The sequence below is a fragment of the Aptenodytes patagonicus genome, chromosome 7 (genome assembly GCF_965638725.1).
Source record: "Aptenodytes patagonicus chromosome 7, bAptPat1.pri.cur, whole genome shotgun sequence".
In the NCBI taxonomy this organism is placed as follows: Eukaryota; Metazoa; Chordata; class Aves; order Sphenisciformes; family Spheniscidae; genus Aptenodytes; species Aptenodytes patagonicus.
This window is the reverse complement of record NC_134955.1, coordinates 34,537,627-34,556,184: the sequence shown is the minus strand read 5'-3', so window position 1 is coordinate 34,556,184 and position 18,558 is coordinate 34,537,627. Positions and strand designations below refer to the sequence as shown.

At 43.5% G+C, this 18,558-nt stretch overlaps 1 protein-coding gene across 6 annotated transcripts in view; it reads right to left on the bottom strand.

Moving 5' to 3' along the window:
* Positions 1-7,499: 7,499 nt before the first annotated feature.
* ACTN1 (actinin alpha 1) overlaps positions 7,500-18,558 on the bottom strand; it is a 97,417-nt gene continuing 86,358 nt past the window's right edge. For 2 of the 6 annotated variants that reach the window (XM_076344823.1, XM_076344824.1), the window contains exons 15-22: positions 17,524-17,706; positions 16,649-16,783; positions 15,605-15,784; positions 14,537-14,683; positions 12,485-12,565; positions 11,868-11,933; positions 10,210-10,368; positions 7,500-8,391 (exon numbers count right to left, since the gene is read on the bottom strand). In XM_076344823.1, coding sequence (XP_076200938.1) covers positions 8,233-8,391; positions 10,210-10,368; positions 11,868-11,933; positions 12,485-12,565; positions 14,537-14,683; positions 15,605-15,784; positions 16,649-16,783; positions 17,524-17,706 — 1,110 coding nt within the window. In that variant the 3' untranslated portion in view covers positions 7,500-8,232. The remainder of the gene's footprint in view (positions 8,392-10,209; positions 10,369-11,867; positions 11,934-12,484; positions 12,566-14,536; positions 14,684-15,604; positions 15,785-16,648; positions 16,784-17,523; positions 17,707-18,558) is intronic. The other 4 variants (XM_076344819.1, XM_076344820.1, XM_076344821.1 and 1 more) reach the window with 2 other exon arrangements.

Genomic DNA, 18,558 nt, shown 5'->3' with positions numbered 1-18,558 from the left:
TGCATATACATGCAGCACACTACTTTTCTGGTTTATCAGTGAGATGTACTCATTTTATGGAATTCTTACAGTGTAATTCATGACAGTTCACAGTATGATGATCAAGAGAGAAATTGTTATCTGTTTCTTCAGTAAAGCGTAGCTTGTTAAATCTGCAACGTCCAGATGCTTACAATATAGCTACAGTTTGTTCTGCCCATTTTTTCCCCTCGTCTGATAGCATCATGTCTGGATTTCCTGATTTAACTTGGAGTAAATAACTAAGTTACATTTATGACATCGTATGTTAGATTCAGGCATCATTCAAATTTCTTGCCCTCTAATTATTCTTTAGGGTGGAGATAACCTACACATTCAACATCCATAATAAACAGAATCATTTAGGTTGGAAGGGACCCTTTGAGATCATCTGGTCCAACCCCCCAGGTTTGCCCAGGACCATGGGGGCACAACAACTCTGGACAACCCAATCGACTGTTTGACCACCCTTACAGTAAAATAGTGTTTTGAGAAGAAATTTCATGGTTTTTAATTGCCAGTGGATGCTACTGAGAAGAGTCTGGCTCCCTCCTCTTCATTCCTTCCCATCAGGTATGATGAGAGATGCTCCAGTCCCGCAACCATCTTTGTGGCCCTGTGCTGGACTCACTCCAGTAAGTCCGTATCTCTTTTGTACTGGGGAGCCCAGCAGAGGACACAATGCTCCAGGTGTGGCCTCACCAGTGCTGAGTAGAGGGGAAGGATCACCTCCCTTGACCTTCCAGCAATGCTCTGCCTAATCCAGCCCAGGATGCTGTTGGTTTTGCCGCGAGGCAACTGATGTGAACTCTTTTTGGTAAGAAAATGGAGTAATGTGACAGCTTAACAAAGCTAACTGTGGTTAAAATAGAAAAAGTGGGTAGCTGTAGCTGGGGCAAGTATGTCTTACAACTTCAAATACCATGTTCAGTTGTAAGGCTGTTTTACTTCTTTATTTGGTAAGACCATCCAGGACACTCAAAATGGCAGCCCTGTGACTCTTTGCAAATTCTGCGTAGGTAGCAGAGCTGGACTATTACAGGGGTAGCACCAGAGTGTCTGTGTGCCTGTGTGCTTGAATTGCTGTGTAAGAAGCTCAGAAGCAGAAAAAAGCTCCTTAGGTGGCAGTCTTGGAATGGTATGGGAGTAATAGGGTTACTGGCAATAATGAAGATCAGTCATGCCGGAAGCCCAATTAAAGCTTTTTTTGTTTTATCCTGCATCTCTGCAGCCTCTGGGGTCATGTCAGTGGGGAAGAATGAGCCTGTGTGTCTGGAACGCAGCTCCGGCTGCTCTAGCGGTGCCTGAGCCAGGCTGGAGTCTCACTTTCCCTTTCTTGGTTGTGGACACTCTGCACGGGTGGTAAAAGACATGAAATATATCATTAGAAGAATCTGCAGCGTTGCCTCTAGTGTGTGGGTAGCGTTTCTGGAAGCTATCATGTGCAAAATCAACTTTCGTAATAAAGCTGTATTTTAGTTTCCTCATTATTTTGGTTGCACGAAAAGATTAGTCTCTCAGAAGACTATCTGAAAGCCCACTGGGAACTATTAGTGTCCTGACTGCACACCTATAAATGTAAACAAATACTCAGCTGGAATCAGGATACTTAAAAAAACACAATCTGTTTATTGCTGGGGTATATGAACTGCTTTTTTGCTTCCCTGAAGAAGACATTTTATTTTCTCTGTGGCAGAAAGCAGGATGCTGTGGTTCAGTACCACAGATTAGAGATTATGCCCTATTCAAGTAAGAAGCAGAAGGAGAGAAATTCTTCATTAAAGTGATGGTGGTGGTGGCTGAATGTGCTTAATAATAAAGAAGGTATAAAACGCTTTCTTAACTCTGCAGTTTAAAGTAGTCCTTAGTTTTAGGCAAATCTGTACAACAAAAGCACAGGGTTCATACAAAAAGCCACGACAGCAATTAAGGATCTGGAGGGAATGGTCTGGGAAAAGGTTTGAAATAGTTGTAGGATCACTGTGGCACTTAGACAGGAATGCGACAGAGCTGGGCTCAGTTCTCTGCTCCACCACAGACCTCCTGGAGGACAGGCAAATCACTTCTGGCTGGAGACAATAACCACCCAGTTGCCTTCACTGCAGCACCTAACTCTGAGGTGCCAGCCACCCAGAAGGAATCCAAGACCTAGATCTAGGTCCCCACTCCCCCTGCCCAGGACACAGGGGAAGGTAGACATCTGGTGACCAAAAATGTCCGCGTGCTAGTGAGTGAGGAGCTGCTAGGAAGCAGTGGTGAGAGATGTAGGTCTTAATGTCCTGCCCCTGCTCAGCACATATGCACCTGCCTGCAGCTGGGAAACCAGAGCCTTGTTCCACTTGGGATCCACAGCTCAGAGTTGTCTCAAAGAGAAGTGCCAACATCTGTTTCTAGTGAGGACTAACTAGGACTTGTTCTTTTCTTTAGCTGCCAAAAGACATGTTGAGACCAACAGCTACGTTTTGTAAAATGGCCTATTGTTTAAAAAACCCATCACTCTGGAGGCTAGGGTCCGGTGTCTTCCTCAGACTGAAGATCCGGGCTCCCACCCGCCACAGAGTGCCCTAACCACAGTGTGAACCTGCAGTGGTGGAGGAGGGAGGCTCCTCTCACTGAAGCTGTGCCACTATGGTGCAGACAACTGAGGGAGAGCAAGTGTAAGGGCAGACCTAATAGTTGGGGTGCTGGGAGAGGCGTCCTAGGGCCTGTTTCCCACCCTGAGGCTTTGTTCTGTATTTTATCCTTTGACTATTTAATAGAAAATACTTAAAAAATGCCTCCATCAGGGACTGAAATGCAGCATTCCTTCTGCAAACCGATTGCCTAAACCATGAGGATATGGGTTTATGCTTTCTCTCCTATTGCTTGGGTGCTTATTCTTTATTTCATGGAGACAGATGGAGTGAGGCTGGGAAGATGCTCCCTGGCCCAGCCTATTAGGGTTCCCGCTGGTTAGGGTGTAGTGCCAGGAGGTGGGGATCCCCTGAGGAGGGACGAAGCGTTGAACTTGTGTTACTCTCCTTATGTGAAGGTATTTTAGGCAATTAGGACCTTACGGAGCAAATGGGTGGCAAACCCACCTGGAGGCTTTGCAAAGCAAGCAGCCAGTCTTGCTGGTTTGTACTGCTCTTTCTACACGGGGTGAGGTTTGCAGCCCCTGGTGATGCAGGGTGTTTGCAAGGGGAATGCTCAGGCCCTGATGGGGACTCTCACAGGGGACCAGGTGTCCAGTTGTTTCAATGGCCTGTTCCAGGCCTGCCCCGAAGCAGAAATGTAGGTGTGCAGAGAAGGCTTAGGTGCAACAGGGAAAAGTCTAGTGAGCAATACCTCCAGATTTGGGCAGCAGCTGAACAGCGACTGTTTGGATTGCAATATAGGCTTCACATTTCTACCTTCTAGTGAGACCTAGCCCTTTTTCCCCATGTGCTGCCTTCATCTGCACAGTGGGAATAAGACTAGATGTTTCCCACAGCAGTAGTGAGAGATTATGTTTTTCTAGATAGTATGAGGATTGGGGTCACTGAGGTTTTGCGATAGCTAGAGGTCCTTGATATTTTGCTCGAATGCTTGCTAGGTCACTGGGATGGGAACTACTGACAAATAGCAAAAAGGTGTAAACAAACTTTCTGAGAAGAGAGAAGACAGGGATGGGATGTAGTGCAGTTTCTACCAACATATTTTCATGCATGTATGTCCCAGAAATCAAAGCAGAGAACAAAACTGAGAAACTATTTCCTGACTGTTGTGTGGTGTCCAAAGACAGGGCAGGAATCCATTTTAACATTTTATTGGTGAGATGTATGGTCTATAGTGGCTGTAAGTCCTCAGAATATAGAAAAGATTAATGTTCTTCTTTCTTTTTCAGTGGGTTTAAATTGCTGAGATTTAAATCTACCTAAATAGCCTTATAGAGCATCCTTCCCTGTACAAGAGCTAGTCATCCAACTTTATCCCTCGCAATAGCTGACTTTTCTACTGACTGCAGCACTGAACGTATTTTCTCAGTGCATGCTGGGGAATGTTCTGATTACCTGTTTGTCTCAGGATATGCCCTATACTTTGTTAATCTAGGTTTATTATGCTAAGACTTTCCCAGCAGCTTAGAGCTAATGCAATGGATTTTAAGGGTTTACACAGTAGCAACTCTTTCAGTAGCCAGAGTCACCTCAGCTGTTTGATTAATTCAACAGGATTAAGCTTTCTTAGTACTCGGCTACTACAGGGTTGGGGGGAACCTGTCCTACCTCAGCATCTGTAGTGCAAATAATGTCATACAAATAATTTTCTTGTTACGGTCTGAAAATCACACCTGCATTCTGGTTCCTTAACAAAGTCATTTTAGTTCAAACTATTCCTTTTCCCAGCCGTTACAGTCACCCTCTCTTTATTGCTTGTCCTCTTCGATATTGCCCTGATAAAACCAGTCAGTCTGATTCGGCTGGATGGATCCTCCATGGATGTATGAATACTTCTTTGAAACCAAGTTCATTCAAGGTTGCGGACCAGTTTCCTTTCATTGTCTTCTGAGACTCCTGGCTCTGCTCCTCCACTCCAAAGCACTGAAGACATGCAGCAGTCACAAGATAGATTTGAGAGGCTTTTGGAAATGTGGTTGCCATGCTGGCAGGCAAGACAGCCCCATGTTGTCTTAGCACTGATGTGTTTTTTGCCCCTGTACTGTCAGACAGTCATGCAGGGGCAGGTACCAAGATCTCAGCAGCCAAAGATGTCAACAGCCATGAAAGGAAAACGGTTAATTTCTCAGGAAAGCATTATTTCAATTTCTGTCCCTGAAAATACTGAGTATGGCAGACTGATGAAAACAGTTCATCCCTGAACGGGAGATGTGAGCTTGAAGCGGATTGTCTGCTGCTTCTGTTCTTGGCAGGGGAAGGGTTGGTCACTGAGCTGCAAACAGCTGCTTCCAGAGACAAATTTCATCAAGGCTGATGTCAGGACTTAGCTAAAGAATGGCACGTTAGCTGCAAAACCATGAGCCTAATACAAAAAGCTGTTTTCAAATTTCAGCATACTAACTGCCAGAGACTGTTAGGCCACACGATGGCAAGATACGTCTTATGCTGCATATGAAGAAGGTGAATGTGTTGCAGCATCCTAATGCTCCTCCTTGGGTGGGATGGGAATGGGGAGGCCGCATCTACAGCCTAGAAGGAAAGACCAGGTCACATAAGCTCTAGCCAGTTTGTCAAAGGCCATGCCACCTAAGCAGAAGAAATACCAGTACATGTGCCTAAAATTTTATACACACCTACTGCCAATACTTTGAACTCTATTCAGCTACTCAGAAGCACAGGCGAGGCCTTTCTGGTGCTGTTAACACCTGAACTTCACCAAAGGATGTAGCGCTGTGGTGCCAATGGAGCAACGTTAGCAAGGCTGGAGCCCACACGCTGCCAACAATTTGTGGTGTGAGCAGGGACCAGCCACCTGTTTTCTTTCTGCCTCATAAAACCATGAATACTTACGCCCTGTTGGGGTTTTGTGTGAAACCTGGTCACAGGGTGCAACGCTACCACAGCTCAGTAAAAGGTTTTTGTAAAGACTTCTGGAATCTCCAAGCGTGGACTTGCAGAACGCTGTCACCGGGATCATTCCAAATAATTTGGCTCCATTCTCAGAGTGGTAGCAGACCTGGGCCCATGGTGATGGCTCAAGGTGCACCTATGCTCTTTTTCCAGACCTATTTCAAAATAACATGGGTCTTTTCTCCAGACAGTGGTCATTTAATACCCCAATGGGTATTCCCCCCACCCCCGGTATTACTGTTTAAATAAAAAAGCAGCATGCATAAAAAAAGTGTATCATTACATTTTCTGGGAATGGGTACGACCCACAGAAAACCTCAGTTTGACAGTACAAATGTCCTTTTCCAGGTGCAGCAAACCAAGGACAGGGCAGCTACTGTGGAAGAGGAAAGAGGGTTATCAAAGCAAGGGCAATGGGTGCTCTGAGGCAAACTTCAACATAGATTATCTGCTCATGCCCGTAGTCATCCTCTCTGCTGTTTTAGTTTTCAGATAACCTATGTTATGTACATTAAAACACGACAATGGAATCAGCACTCCGTATCTTTGAAGAGGACAGTCCCATTTGTAGCAACATAGTAGTGACGTAGCTGAAAATGGGCCTATAGAGGAGCTTGCAAGTGGATTAAATACGGATGCAGCTGCAAGTCCTACATTACTGACAATTCGTATCGACCCCTCCAGGCTTCTTGGTATCATGGGTTACAACAGGAAACTCAGCTTCACCTCAACTCCAGCACTCATTAACAATGCAACTATAGGTAAGTTACGTGAACTGCCTCTGCTTCAACCTTTGAAGACAAACTATGGCGAGTACATTCTGGCCTTGTCTATGTATGAAGCTAAATGATGCTCACTTGCACACCCTCTGCAAACACATTATCCAGCCTACAGGAGAACACAGGCCTTGGTGTCTCCTGGAAGAAGCGTGGTAGCAGACATTAGCATCCCCTCTCCCAAATACAGTATGCAGATACTGTCAGGTTAGGATAGATCACAACACACTGCTCTGATTTTTATTGTGTCCTACTCAAGGTCAGGAACAAACCAGAAAGCTGTGCTGAACCCCAACCCGCTATGTGCAACGCCTTTCTCAGAACTTAGCTCTGCCCTGGAGAACAGAGGGCAGTGATACTGAGAGCTTCAGGAGCTCCTTGTGAATCTGTGCATGAATTCTCCACTCCTGCAGTCGTTACTTCAAAATAAAACCTGCCTTCAGGACTGGAGACAGCAGTATGTAGTTATACCTAAAAACCACTCACTTGAAACATGTCATGAAGCAGTAATGCAGTTTTTTGCTCCTAACTCCACGTTTCCTAAAAAAGTTGCGGGAGGGCAGAAAATGCACCTTTAATAGGAGATGGCTGGGAAGGGATTAGGCTCCTTCCCTTTGCTGATTTTCAGGCACGTGCGTGTGTGAGTATACTTTATGACTCATTAAGGCTCCCAAAGGAGTTGTTCTGAAGGCTAGTTTCTTTTGAATGTCCAGTACAAAGATGATCTTGAGGGCTCTGGAAGAATTTATAATGTCAGAAGATGTGATATCAAGAGCAGTGAGATATTCAATGCTGAGCATAGAACAGTGGAGAAATTTTCCACAGATGGTTCAAGATGCGGCGGTTGTTTGTTTGCACTGGTCTAATAACTAGTTCTGTGCTGGTTTTTAAGGAGTAACAAGGATATTGTTCCTAGAGATGTGGGTGTATCAGGGATAATTAAAAATTATATAAGACGTTAATTTAAAGTAGTAAGAAAGCTGTGAAAATTCCAACATCGTTCAACAAGAATGACAAGGTTAAGGGGGAAAGCAAGTTTACCTTTAAAATATTGTAATTTCAATTTAAAAAACATTAATTTTGGATTCTCTTTGTTGTGTTTGTGGTTTCAACTAAATAGGATTAAACAATTTTACTATACAAATGAATAAAGTCTAGATTTGTTATCACAAGAAATTTTTAATATGGTTTGTGACAAGCAATATCAAAGTTATCAACTCTTAAGCTTCATGTTCTGAAACCAGACAACTCTCAGCAACAAAAAAAGTTGTGCACTGATAAACATAGGAGGCATATTGTATTTTTTAATTAAATATGAAAACATGAGCTGTGTACATTATTTTTTCCCTAGAAAACACAGCAATTTCAAAAGTTTATCATAAAATATTTTCATGAAATGAGTGAACCAGCAAACACATGCACTTGTGTGCCTTCCCCCCTCCCAAGATAAACGTGATAAAAGAGACATACGCAAATGTAAAAGTTAACAGAACAAGTGGCTTTTTGTTGTTGTTTGGTTCTTTTTGGAAAGGATGGAATGTAACATTGTGCTCGACTTTATGTCACAACAAAAAATATTTGGTGCAATATTTTAACATTTTCTTTTTAAGTTTCAATCTGGTGGAGAAAAATACCTTTTTCTATAATAAAATATGTCTGTTCTTTTTAAAACTTAACTTTTTTGCACAAAATAATTTTGTAAACTGTCATTTCAAGGGCAAGGTAGGCGGTGCCATGTCAATGTCCTCCCCCCCACTTAAAAATGTGATCTGTTATCTGAAGCAAAACGGGGAAACACAAAAAAGAGCGGAGCAGAGGCTGCTTTGCAAAGAGAAAGAAGGGCGTGTCGGACGGGGGAGAGGGGAGGGAGCGTGTGGTGGGACAGAAAAAAGTTAAAGGTCACTTTCGCCGTAGAGTGCCGTGGAGAAGGACATGTAGTCAAGGGCACCGGGTACAGCATCACGGCCGTTGTAGGGTGCCATTCTAGCAATGCAATATTCAGCCTGATCAGGAGGCAGTTCCCGCCGTAATTCATCCACAGTGATGTAGTTCTGCAATGAGGACAAATGATAAGGCGATCGTTACTTTCAGAAAACCGACCTTCCTCAGAGGGACAACCACCCCCTGTCCCCCCAGGGCAGCAGACGAACAGTCAGGGGCAGGACCCCAACAACTAGACTAGTACTGTACACCCACACAGGGAGCTCTCTGGTCACTCCCTACCATCTGGACAAGAAAATGTTTTTTACAACGGAGAGAAATATTGCTTTTGCAGGAGAGATGCTGGCACACCTAAAGAAAAGACCTGGAGGTAAGTAAGGTAAGTTGTTAGTGTAAGACTGTGCCTTCCCGCTGATAGTGGAGGTCCTGCTGAAAGCAAATGGGAGGAAGCAGAAAATTCATTTGGATCCTGTCCCTCACTGGCAGGAGGTAACAGCTGCTTGTGCTGTTTGGGAGTTGCCGTTCCCTCTCTTCAGAGCAAGGAAAGGAGCTGTCCCCACTAGCTCTGGTTGGTGGCACCAATGCAGACAGCAGACAGGCAAACACTCTGTATTGCTTCCACAGTTCCCCCAACAATCCTTGCCTTTCACAGCAGACATTTTTAATAAACGAGCAAAACTTCTTACGTGAATTCGGCTTCTGGAGACTCACTGAGCTGCGCTGAGGTAGCTTGGCTTCTCTCCATGCAGTAAGTAACAGTAGCTGCCTGTTTGCTAACCACTGTGTTGTCTTTAGCTAACTGACTCATGGGCATTTGCAGTCGTCTGAATAATGGTTCAGGTTTCACAACATCGCTCTCTCTCCTGTGACTTTTTATTCTCCCCCCCCCCTTGCCTTTCAGTTTAATGATTGGAGTGAGTAAGAGGTATTTTTCTTCATAATGAAATACTGTCTGATTCATGTTATAGTCACTAGAGCATATTAAACACTGACAAATATATTTAATGTACTGTACAGAGTAAAAGAGTTAGTAAGTAATACTGTATCCAAAAGTACCGATTTATTCAGTGATTAGCTCATCTGAATAATGTGGAATTTTTAGGCAATAGGACTGACTTCAGTCAGGTAGATGCCTAAAGGATGGATATCATGGGTTTCTACACTACAGATTATGAAAAGATTATTAGTGAAACATGGAAACCAGTACTGGATTTAAGGGCAACTCATTACAATCTGAGAAATGGTGTCCTACATTTCAAGTGAGATTAATAAAATCATTAGCAAATACAGATATATTAATATTGCATGTACATATTTGTTCAATTCCTTAAAAGATTAGTGGGGATGTTATATAAGAAAAATAAGATTAAATAATCTTTTTTATCAGCTGGTTGCACTGATGATGCAAATTCAGAAAAGTAATACTTTTAGTATCATCCTGTGAGTTTTCCTACTTTTGACCAATTTCTATGATTAACAGATGCTCCTCTTGCAGACACAGCATATCCTCAATGAAAATCTGCTATTGATTGTATAACAACTGATAGTGACACGTATATCTGAGAAAGATCATCTCAGGTTTACAGCTGTCAGTAATTAATAGTTTTTCAAGACTAATCAAGAACCATCTGTTGAATTTGTTCACACATTTTAAAATAACAAATCGCAACCAAGCTCTTAATTAAATTTTTAAAGCAAGAGTGGGCAGCAAAGTTCTGACTGACAGCTGAACAGGACTTTCGAGTGCCTTGGCAGGCTGCTCATTAACCCACACTTTCGCCTTGCACTCCTCCAGCACTGCACAATGTTCCTGTGAAAATACCCTCCATGCTAGAGAGTGCTTCCCTCGACACTTTCTCTCGGAGACAAGAGAGAAAAAGGAAAGCAGGAGCAATGCAGATGCAGGAAAAGAAGGTGTGGAGCCTGACCTTATCTCCAGCCAGGATCTTGAAGGAAGCCATAACCTGGTCAGCCGTATCTGTATCTGCTGTTTCCCGGGACATGAAGTCGATGAAGGCCTGGAACGTCACTACACCCAAGCGGTTAGGGTCGACGATGCTCATGATGCGGGCAAACTCTGCCTCTCCCTGGAGAACAAGAGAGTCACGTAAGCCTGGACATTTGGGCGGCAGTGCTATGAAAGTGGGGAGAAACTGTTCAGCAGCATATCTCACAGCTAGAAAAACAAAGCCAAATAGAAACCACTTCTGTTTTTTTTTAATCAGGATATTCTTTTTTAGCTTGCTCTTATGTATAAAATGCTTCCCACTCATTTGTCCTTTGGACTAAAATATTCTCAGCTGTGCCCTAGGATAACATCCAGCTCCATCTAGCTCTAGGACAATGCTCCTATCAGGGAACAGTATCACACAGACTTCAGGGGAACACGCAAATTTTTATGTAATACATGTCATGCTAGATGTCTGTAGCAATATTTGAAGATCTGCATTCCTCAAATCCTTTTACTTTCATTTACTAAAAGAGAACTTTTACAGTTCTCTCAGCTGCCAGAATAGAAAACACCAGAAGAAACGTCTCTGGGTCTTTAATAGTATCTGGTTCATCTGAACTAGACAGACATTGGAAAGGATGACTTACATATCTGGAGTAGCCCAGGGAAGTAGCCTTTACAAGGAAGATCCTACAGAGAAGTTTGCTACAGAAGCCAAAACCTTGTAGTGTAGTTTTCTGCATTTTTTTTGCATATAAACGGAAGATCATCTATTGTCATCTCTGGGACTCCTTCCTCCCCAGGTAAGGAGGAGGGGAGAGCAGAGCTGCGTCTTCTCCTGGGAACAGGCTCTTCTAACACATCTAAACCAGTATACCTTCAAGAGTAATTAAGGTATCTAATCAAATGTTACTGTGGCTTGGCACGCTACATTGAAGTCTGTATTTATACTGGGCTGATGAGTAAGATGAATAAACACTGCTTTGCCTGACATCAGGAGCAAAGATACTGAGAGTACAGCTAAATATTTTTGCACCACACTCCTCTGCCCTTTCACGAGCATCAGTCTTCAGTGAAGCTCTTCCTATTAGTTATCGTGCCTCTCAAGGTGCCACATGGTACTGTTCTGAATATGCAGGTACTCTGGTGAGGGAAAAGCTATGGGGAGGATGACTGGAACCTGAACTTACTTACATGTACAGGAAGAGAGATGTGAAATAAATGGCAGGAATGAGAGGTGCAGTGTTTGAGTGTATTCAGAAATCAGGTCGTGTATACTTCCAGATGAGTTCAACTGATACTTAGGGCTGGGGAGGTTGTGTGTGCTGTGCAGAGCGCAGGTACTGATACGAGGAAGTTTATTGTTTCTTCCACTTGTAGCTACACAGTTTGATAAATATAATTCTTATTTGAAATACACAGGAATGAGACAATGATTTCCATTTTTTTTACCTTCAGCTACCGCTGCGAGACAAGAATTTTACATGTAGAACTAATACTAGATTTAACATCTATTGCCGATAATTCTGGAAAATAAGGCTGTATTTACCTTGACTCACTACACATTCTCCCTTTATTTTTGAAGGTGCCTACAAGAATCGCTTTGAACAGGAGTTACAGAGGGCTCTACATTACCATATTGTAACCCATGGAGATAAGGCAGGCTCGGAAATCTTCACAATCCATCATACCAGTCTTCTTCTACAGGGAATGATGCAAAGATGGAAAAAGCCAAGAGAGAAAACGAGACCAGTCCAAGGAGAAATGAACCCACAGGAGACATTACAAAGAATGAGTTTCAGGGGGGAGAAGATGGAAGGAAGGAAGGATTTACAGGACAATGAAAAACAACAGAGGAAAGGTAGTTTGTGAAACCATGAAGAAGCAAAGGTGGTTTTGGACATGGAACAGTTTACACATAAGAACATATTGATGGTGAAAAAAAGGAATGAAGACATCAAGCAAGACAGATTGAGGGATGGACAAGAAAAGGAGCGTTAAGTGACACAGAAGTAAATGGAATAGTTTGAAGACATAAAAGGAATTCTCCCAAGACAAACAATTGGGGAATTAAGAAGGAATAGATACCAAAGTACATTTAGAGAGGTAGTAGTATAGAATAGTGATGTATATATAGTCAAACACAAGAACAGCAATGACAGATGGATTAAGACAAACAAGAAAAGAAAGGAAAAAACTGTTATTTTTTCACAGTTTAACATCTGGCTGTGTTCACCACTAGCATTCAGTACCTGTGCATCGTTTCCAATATCGTAACCCAAGCTGATGAGACAGGCTTTGAATTCCTCAGGGCCAAGTGTGCCGGAGTGGTCCTGGTTATGCGGTGTGCCAGGCAGCAGGACATGCAGTGCCAGTGGGGTGACGGTGTGGGGCAGAAGGAAGGGAGACACAGAGAAGATCAAAGGGAGGACAACAAACAGGTGCACCATGCAGTGGGTGAGGAGAGAGGGAGAGGAAGAATGACATGCAGATAGAAAGACAGGGAAGAAAAATAAAAAGTGCACAACATTAGATATCACAATGACATTTCAGGATGTGATAAAAATGCTCTTGGAACAGTTCCTTCTCAGAGATGCTCATCACATCTTGAGAGCATTTGGACGACAAAAACAGTTGATGCTCAGAAGCCTCAAGATCTCCATCTCCCAAGTGAATTACTTGCGTCACTGCTTGTTATCCATAGTGCCAGAAGCCCTGTGTTTCACTAGTAACCCAGAGTGCAGGTAAGCAGGCAGAGACAGTGGGAAGCATTGCCTTAATCTTCTAGTCAAAAGTCTCACTAAAGGAGTAGGTGAGGACAGGTATGTTTGGCAACACACCCAAGGAAGCTTAGCTGTCAGGGCATCCCAGGAACAGACAAGGAAAAACAGCTGAAGCTCAGGGGAACAGTGTTATGGCTGTATTTATGAGACCTGCACGAGGTGGAGCTTTGACTGGTAAAGCTATTTCAAGTGCTCAGCTCTGCAAACAGCACTGCTGTACAGCACAGCACAGCTTGGCAGCTGCTCTTCCCTTTGCTCATTCCCCGCTCCCCCACTGTTTAGACGTACCCATCAAACTATATGCAAGCTACCACAGGAACTGAGAATCCCCATCCACCTTGCAGAATTTTAGCTCAGGACAGCCCCCAAGCACTGAAGAGCCCCTGCCTGCCACCACCATCTCTGGCCAGATCAAGGAAGCTACAGACAGGATGGTGGGACCAATTCCAAGCGACTTTCCTCAAAAAATCAGCTTTTAAAGTCAGCGTTAAGCCTTCATAAATCAAATACACAGTTGAAGATGGGAAGCCCATGTTCTCTCTGCATTATCATTCAGACTGTTGTGGAGGAAGGGGCAAGCGATACGAAGGTGAAAATATAAAATCTACAGGGCTGTATGGTTCCCTCTGCTAAGAAAAGAAGCCATGGTTTTCGTTTTTCTTAGGCAGCTAGAGAAGGGCTGAAATAGCCAGTGTTCAGCAATCTGAAAGTGTTGCCAATCTCTGAGGGCAGGCTGCAGCCCTGTTCTCTGGAGACCTTTCAAACAGTCTGGCTGGTGCAGCAAGTGGTGGACAGCAACCTATATTTGCATCACTGACTTAGTATCTCTGCAGGCTGCTCATAGATTCCCAGACAACATTGAAGGGATTGATAATGGAGCCGGTTTCAGGCTTGGGCTGCTGTCTCTGCTTCCCTGCATGACACCTTTGTGATTCGGGTTGTAGAAGGAAGAGCTGCAGACAGGCTGGCAAGTTGAGGGGAGGAGAATTTCCTTTAAGGAATTCCTTTCTTACTGCACCCGTTAGTGCCTTGGCATGTATTTCCACAGTAAGGCAAGGCAGACTTTACATCAGGGTTTATCTACATCACGCAATGCCGTGGTATGAATAGATCCTCCTGTTTGCTCCATACAAGAGCAATACTGGTTTCTTCAATACAGGTTTATGTGATGGTATGTCAGAGTGCAGGACAGCTGCTCCAGAGAATTTTATAAATCAAGATAATAATCTGCTCTCTGGAGAAGATGGGGTAAAAGTCTAATTTCCTAAATAAGCCTTCAAACTTTTCCATACTTCAGCTTTACCAGGAAACTTAGTTTCCTGTGAAGATATACTTCTCCTCCCAGCCTAATGATGACTTAGCAGTCTTCACAGGAATGACTGCTCCACAGGAGTGGCGTTTCTAAGAATGAAACATCTTCTATTGATCTAGTTTTACCACAGTGACTGCTTGTTTTTTATTGCACTGTGCAGTCTACATGGAAGCTTGTAGTTTACCAAGCTGCAGTCAGCACTGACTTACCCTGTCGAAATGGTTGAAAGAAGCCCGGAACTCATTCATCTGTTCCTGGCTGATTCCTTTGGCATCACGGGTCAGAATCTGGTTTTCCACTTCATTGATGGTTCTAGCAATTGTTGTTAGTAACTGCTCCCAGCCCACTCGGATATGCTGGAAAAAGAGGACAGGACAATTTTTAAATTAGCTCTTCTGCCTCTGAGGCCAGTGGATCAAATGTGCCACTTGTTGCAAACCAAATGATCCTGGTGGCCAAGGCAGGAGAAGTCCATTTGCTCAGAAAAGCTTCCTTCTCATCTGCAGTGTGAGCCAATCAGATGTTTAAAATCTGAATTTTGACAGAAAAAAATATTGAAGAGGCCAATTCCTGTTCTCAAGAAAGTCTTGGTCCTATTGCAAAGTTCCTTTGCCTTGTCAGAGCAACATATTGGGGGCCTTTAACAAAAATGAGAATCAAACCCAGTGCTTCTAGGATGTAGTTGGGCAGAAAACTCTCCTTACCAAGAAAATAAATAAACCACAGTCCTTGGAAGACACTAGTGCTCCACTGCCTCTGCTGTTGCTTAATGGAGAGCTGGCCAGAAACCAAAAGACAAGTTTCAAAGCTTGTCTGTGTTCTGCTGGACTCATGTTGAACTCAGATTGATTCCAAGAAACCTCATGTTGTCAACAGAAAGCCAGACTCCAATTTTAAAAAGCTTTTCTTGGACTTTTTTCTTTTGCCAGGCTGTGGCAGCTCAAAATTGCCAGCACTTCCCTGGTCTTTCTAATCCCAGCTAATAGGCTGCCACAATTGGATGGCAGGAGAAATGAGACCAGCCAATTTTTCAAGCAATACTGTTGATGTCATTCAGGTTATTTCTACTGTCTTTATTTGGAAGTACATTGGAATGGATTAGCATGAAGTATAGCAAGGCAAAAAAAAAAAATTCAGTGACATGCTGTTGCATGCTTGGCCACATTGCCAAGCTCTCCATTTTCCTGAGAACCACAACACGTTGCCAGAGCTAGATGTGGCTGATGCTAACTGGCCACAGCAGATGAGGCTGGCTGATCTGCTGCCAAAACTTTTACCTCCATGGTGTAGTTGGTGTGCTTGTTGTCAAAGATAAGCGCTTCCTGGATCTGTTGGTGATCTCCTTCCAACTGGTCAATCTTTGGTTTGTAATTCACAATGCTTTTCTCATACTGCCGCAAGTGGTTGAGCTGGTCTTCGAGGGTCCCATGCATCTCTATCGAAATGCGGCCAATCTCCTGCATTAGCAAAGCCAAAGGAGTTAGACCCCATTGGAAGGACAAGCCTCAACATGTCTGACATTTATTGCAGCTATTTCATGCTCACACAGGATGATGATTCAAAAAAAAAAACCACAAACCAAAAAAACTCATGGAGCAGTTACTTTAAATGAGCCAAAACAGTGTCAGCAAAAATTTTAGCAGAGCCCTGAACATTTTCCAAGTGAGGTGAGTCACATGAGATGTGTCTAATACAAGGATACAAAAAAAAAAAAAAAGGAAACTGCAGTCCATAAGCTAGTAATGTACCAAGCCAGATCTTTTTCTGATGTACTATCTGCCACTAACTTAGTCCCTTCATACAGACATATTTCTGTAATTGCTCTCTTCTTTACAGCTCCTGCCATCAGTAATAGCTTCATATTTTTCCATTTCATCAACTCCAATTCCTTTAACTCAAATCTTACCTAAAGAGAGAAGATGTCCCTTAAAAATATGTCTCCTCTGTTGATGTTTGCTAGGCTAATTGTATTTATTTTGTCATGTGTATCAAGACCATTGCTGTGAAAGCAGTTACACAAAATATGCTTCTGATGTAGGGTCTTTAACTTGCTGCATATAAACACAACTCTATTAAAATACCAGTGTTCCCCATTTTAAGTCATGTTTTTTATCTCTGTATTAAAGAGTTAGGGGAAGAAAAGTACAAGCACTTCAGTAACCGATATCAATCTTGGGATTCTCCATATTTTCTATGAAAGTTTCTCTTGCTGTAACCTGAAGGAAGAATGACCGTGACAGTGGTCAAGAAAGACCACGGATAAGAGTATCAGTGAAGATCACAGAAGAAAACAGACTGTTTCAAAATGAGCAAAGCACTACCTCCATCTTGGTCTGGATCCAGGGTCCAATGACATTGGCCTGTGCACCAAACTGTTTACGAAGTCGTTCATTTTGCTGCTGCCGAGCATGTTCTTCCATCAGGGCTTGATCCCTTCTGGGAACCAGTTGCCGCACCTACAGCAAAGAGTAACAAAGCGTGCCGTTTATACATACAAAGGCACATGTATAGTAAATGTAGAAATTGCCGCAAGGAAGGGAGGAGTGGGTGTTTGCACTGAAAACAAGCAGTCATATGGTTTAGGACACAGTGGGAAGGCTCATGGAACGTGAATCCTATCTGCTGTAGGATGCATGCTGCAAACTCATCTTTGGCCATGGAAGACCAGAAGCTTCCATTCACTACTTGGGTTTCTGGTGGCTCATGTTAACTGAATTGCAGGACCCTGTTCAGATCTGACTTTGGTGATCTTGCTTGGTAGTAAGAACCATCAGCACAGCTGGTATGGAGAGTAGCTGCTCTCTTAGGATTACAGCAAGGGAAGGCTACTTGGCTGTGGAGATAAAACATGTGAAGGGTTGAATGGTGAAAAAGGATACTGACTCACATGCCATACTTACTTGCTTGTCAGGTCAACTGAGGACTGAAAACCTTAAAGCTTTTAATTTAGCATCTTTCATTATAAAAATAGCAAGTAAAAGGGATCTGACACCCCTTAGACATTTATATGAAAGATCTCTTCGACTTTCCAAGCACATGGTAATTGAGCCGAAAACAAATGACAAAAAACCCCCCAACAAACCTCAGCAGTAAGCATGAGAGAGTAACTGAAGAGTAAATAATCCATTTCCTGGGGCCCCAGCGACTGAGCAGTGGCATCCTCCCACACTAACTTGCAAGGTTAGAAAGAACTCACATGTTCCCATTTGCCATTGATCTCGTGTGGGGTGATTGTAGTGTAAGGATTCGTTCCTGCCATGTTGACATGGTATGTCTGGACAATCTTTGAGACTTCATTGTGGATTCCCAGGATGGCCTGTCGCTCCTTGTCGGCATCTGGCAAAGTGGCTTTGAACTGTTCGTGGGCTGTGGTCAATCCCTGCAGAAGGAAGGCAGAAGCAAAGGGAGGGTAAGAGCATTAGTCACTGAATAGCCTCTTCAGCAAATGTATCCCTGCAGAAGTGACTGCAAAAGCTTACATATTCCGATACAAAGCAGGCTACTCTAATACACTTTTCAGGTTCTCTCAGCATCACTAAACAGGCTGTTTTGAGTAGTTAAATGATGTGAAGTCTCGTTTTTCCTCTGTTTCTGTCCCATGTTGACCAGGGACAGAGGTCACGTCCCAAAAAATGGTGGAATAATTCTGGCTCATAATTTAGGGGGAACTATTTCTCCAACACCGCTCAGTGACTGCCTGTCAGACCCTTTGGGAAGAAGATCTGACTACTAGCATTACTTTAAAGCAGTCATGTCTCACTACTGTAAATGCGCCATGTTTTTCTTCTCCTACTATGTATGTACTAGTTCTACACCTAAGGTAAGTCCAGATGAATAATAAGAGTCAGATTCAGTCTTATCAGAGTCAGTTAGAACTAGGTAAAGGACTTCCAGCCAACAGCAAACTCGCACAGGCAACATATGCTCCTGCTGCTGAAAAACAGCTCCTTCTCCCTGAACACAACAGGCCCTTTCTGTTCCCAGTCTTGCTGTCGTGCCCGGATTGTGCTCCAAGGACCGATGGTGGGGGCACGCCTGCTGGTAGTTTGTGGACAGCTGACAAGCCAGTTGGTCCTGGCTCATCTCCCACTGCTTCTACAGGCCTGTAAGGTACTTAATCCCAGAAGCCTGGAAGATCAAGACTAGGGAAGCAAACCCAGGGAAAGAGGCAGCAAAATGAATGGGGGACAGAGAGGCATGTGCAGGGATAATCGACGGAACAGTGTGGACA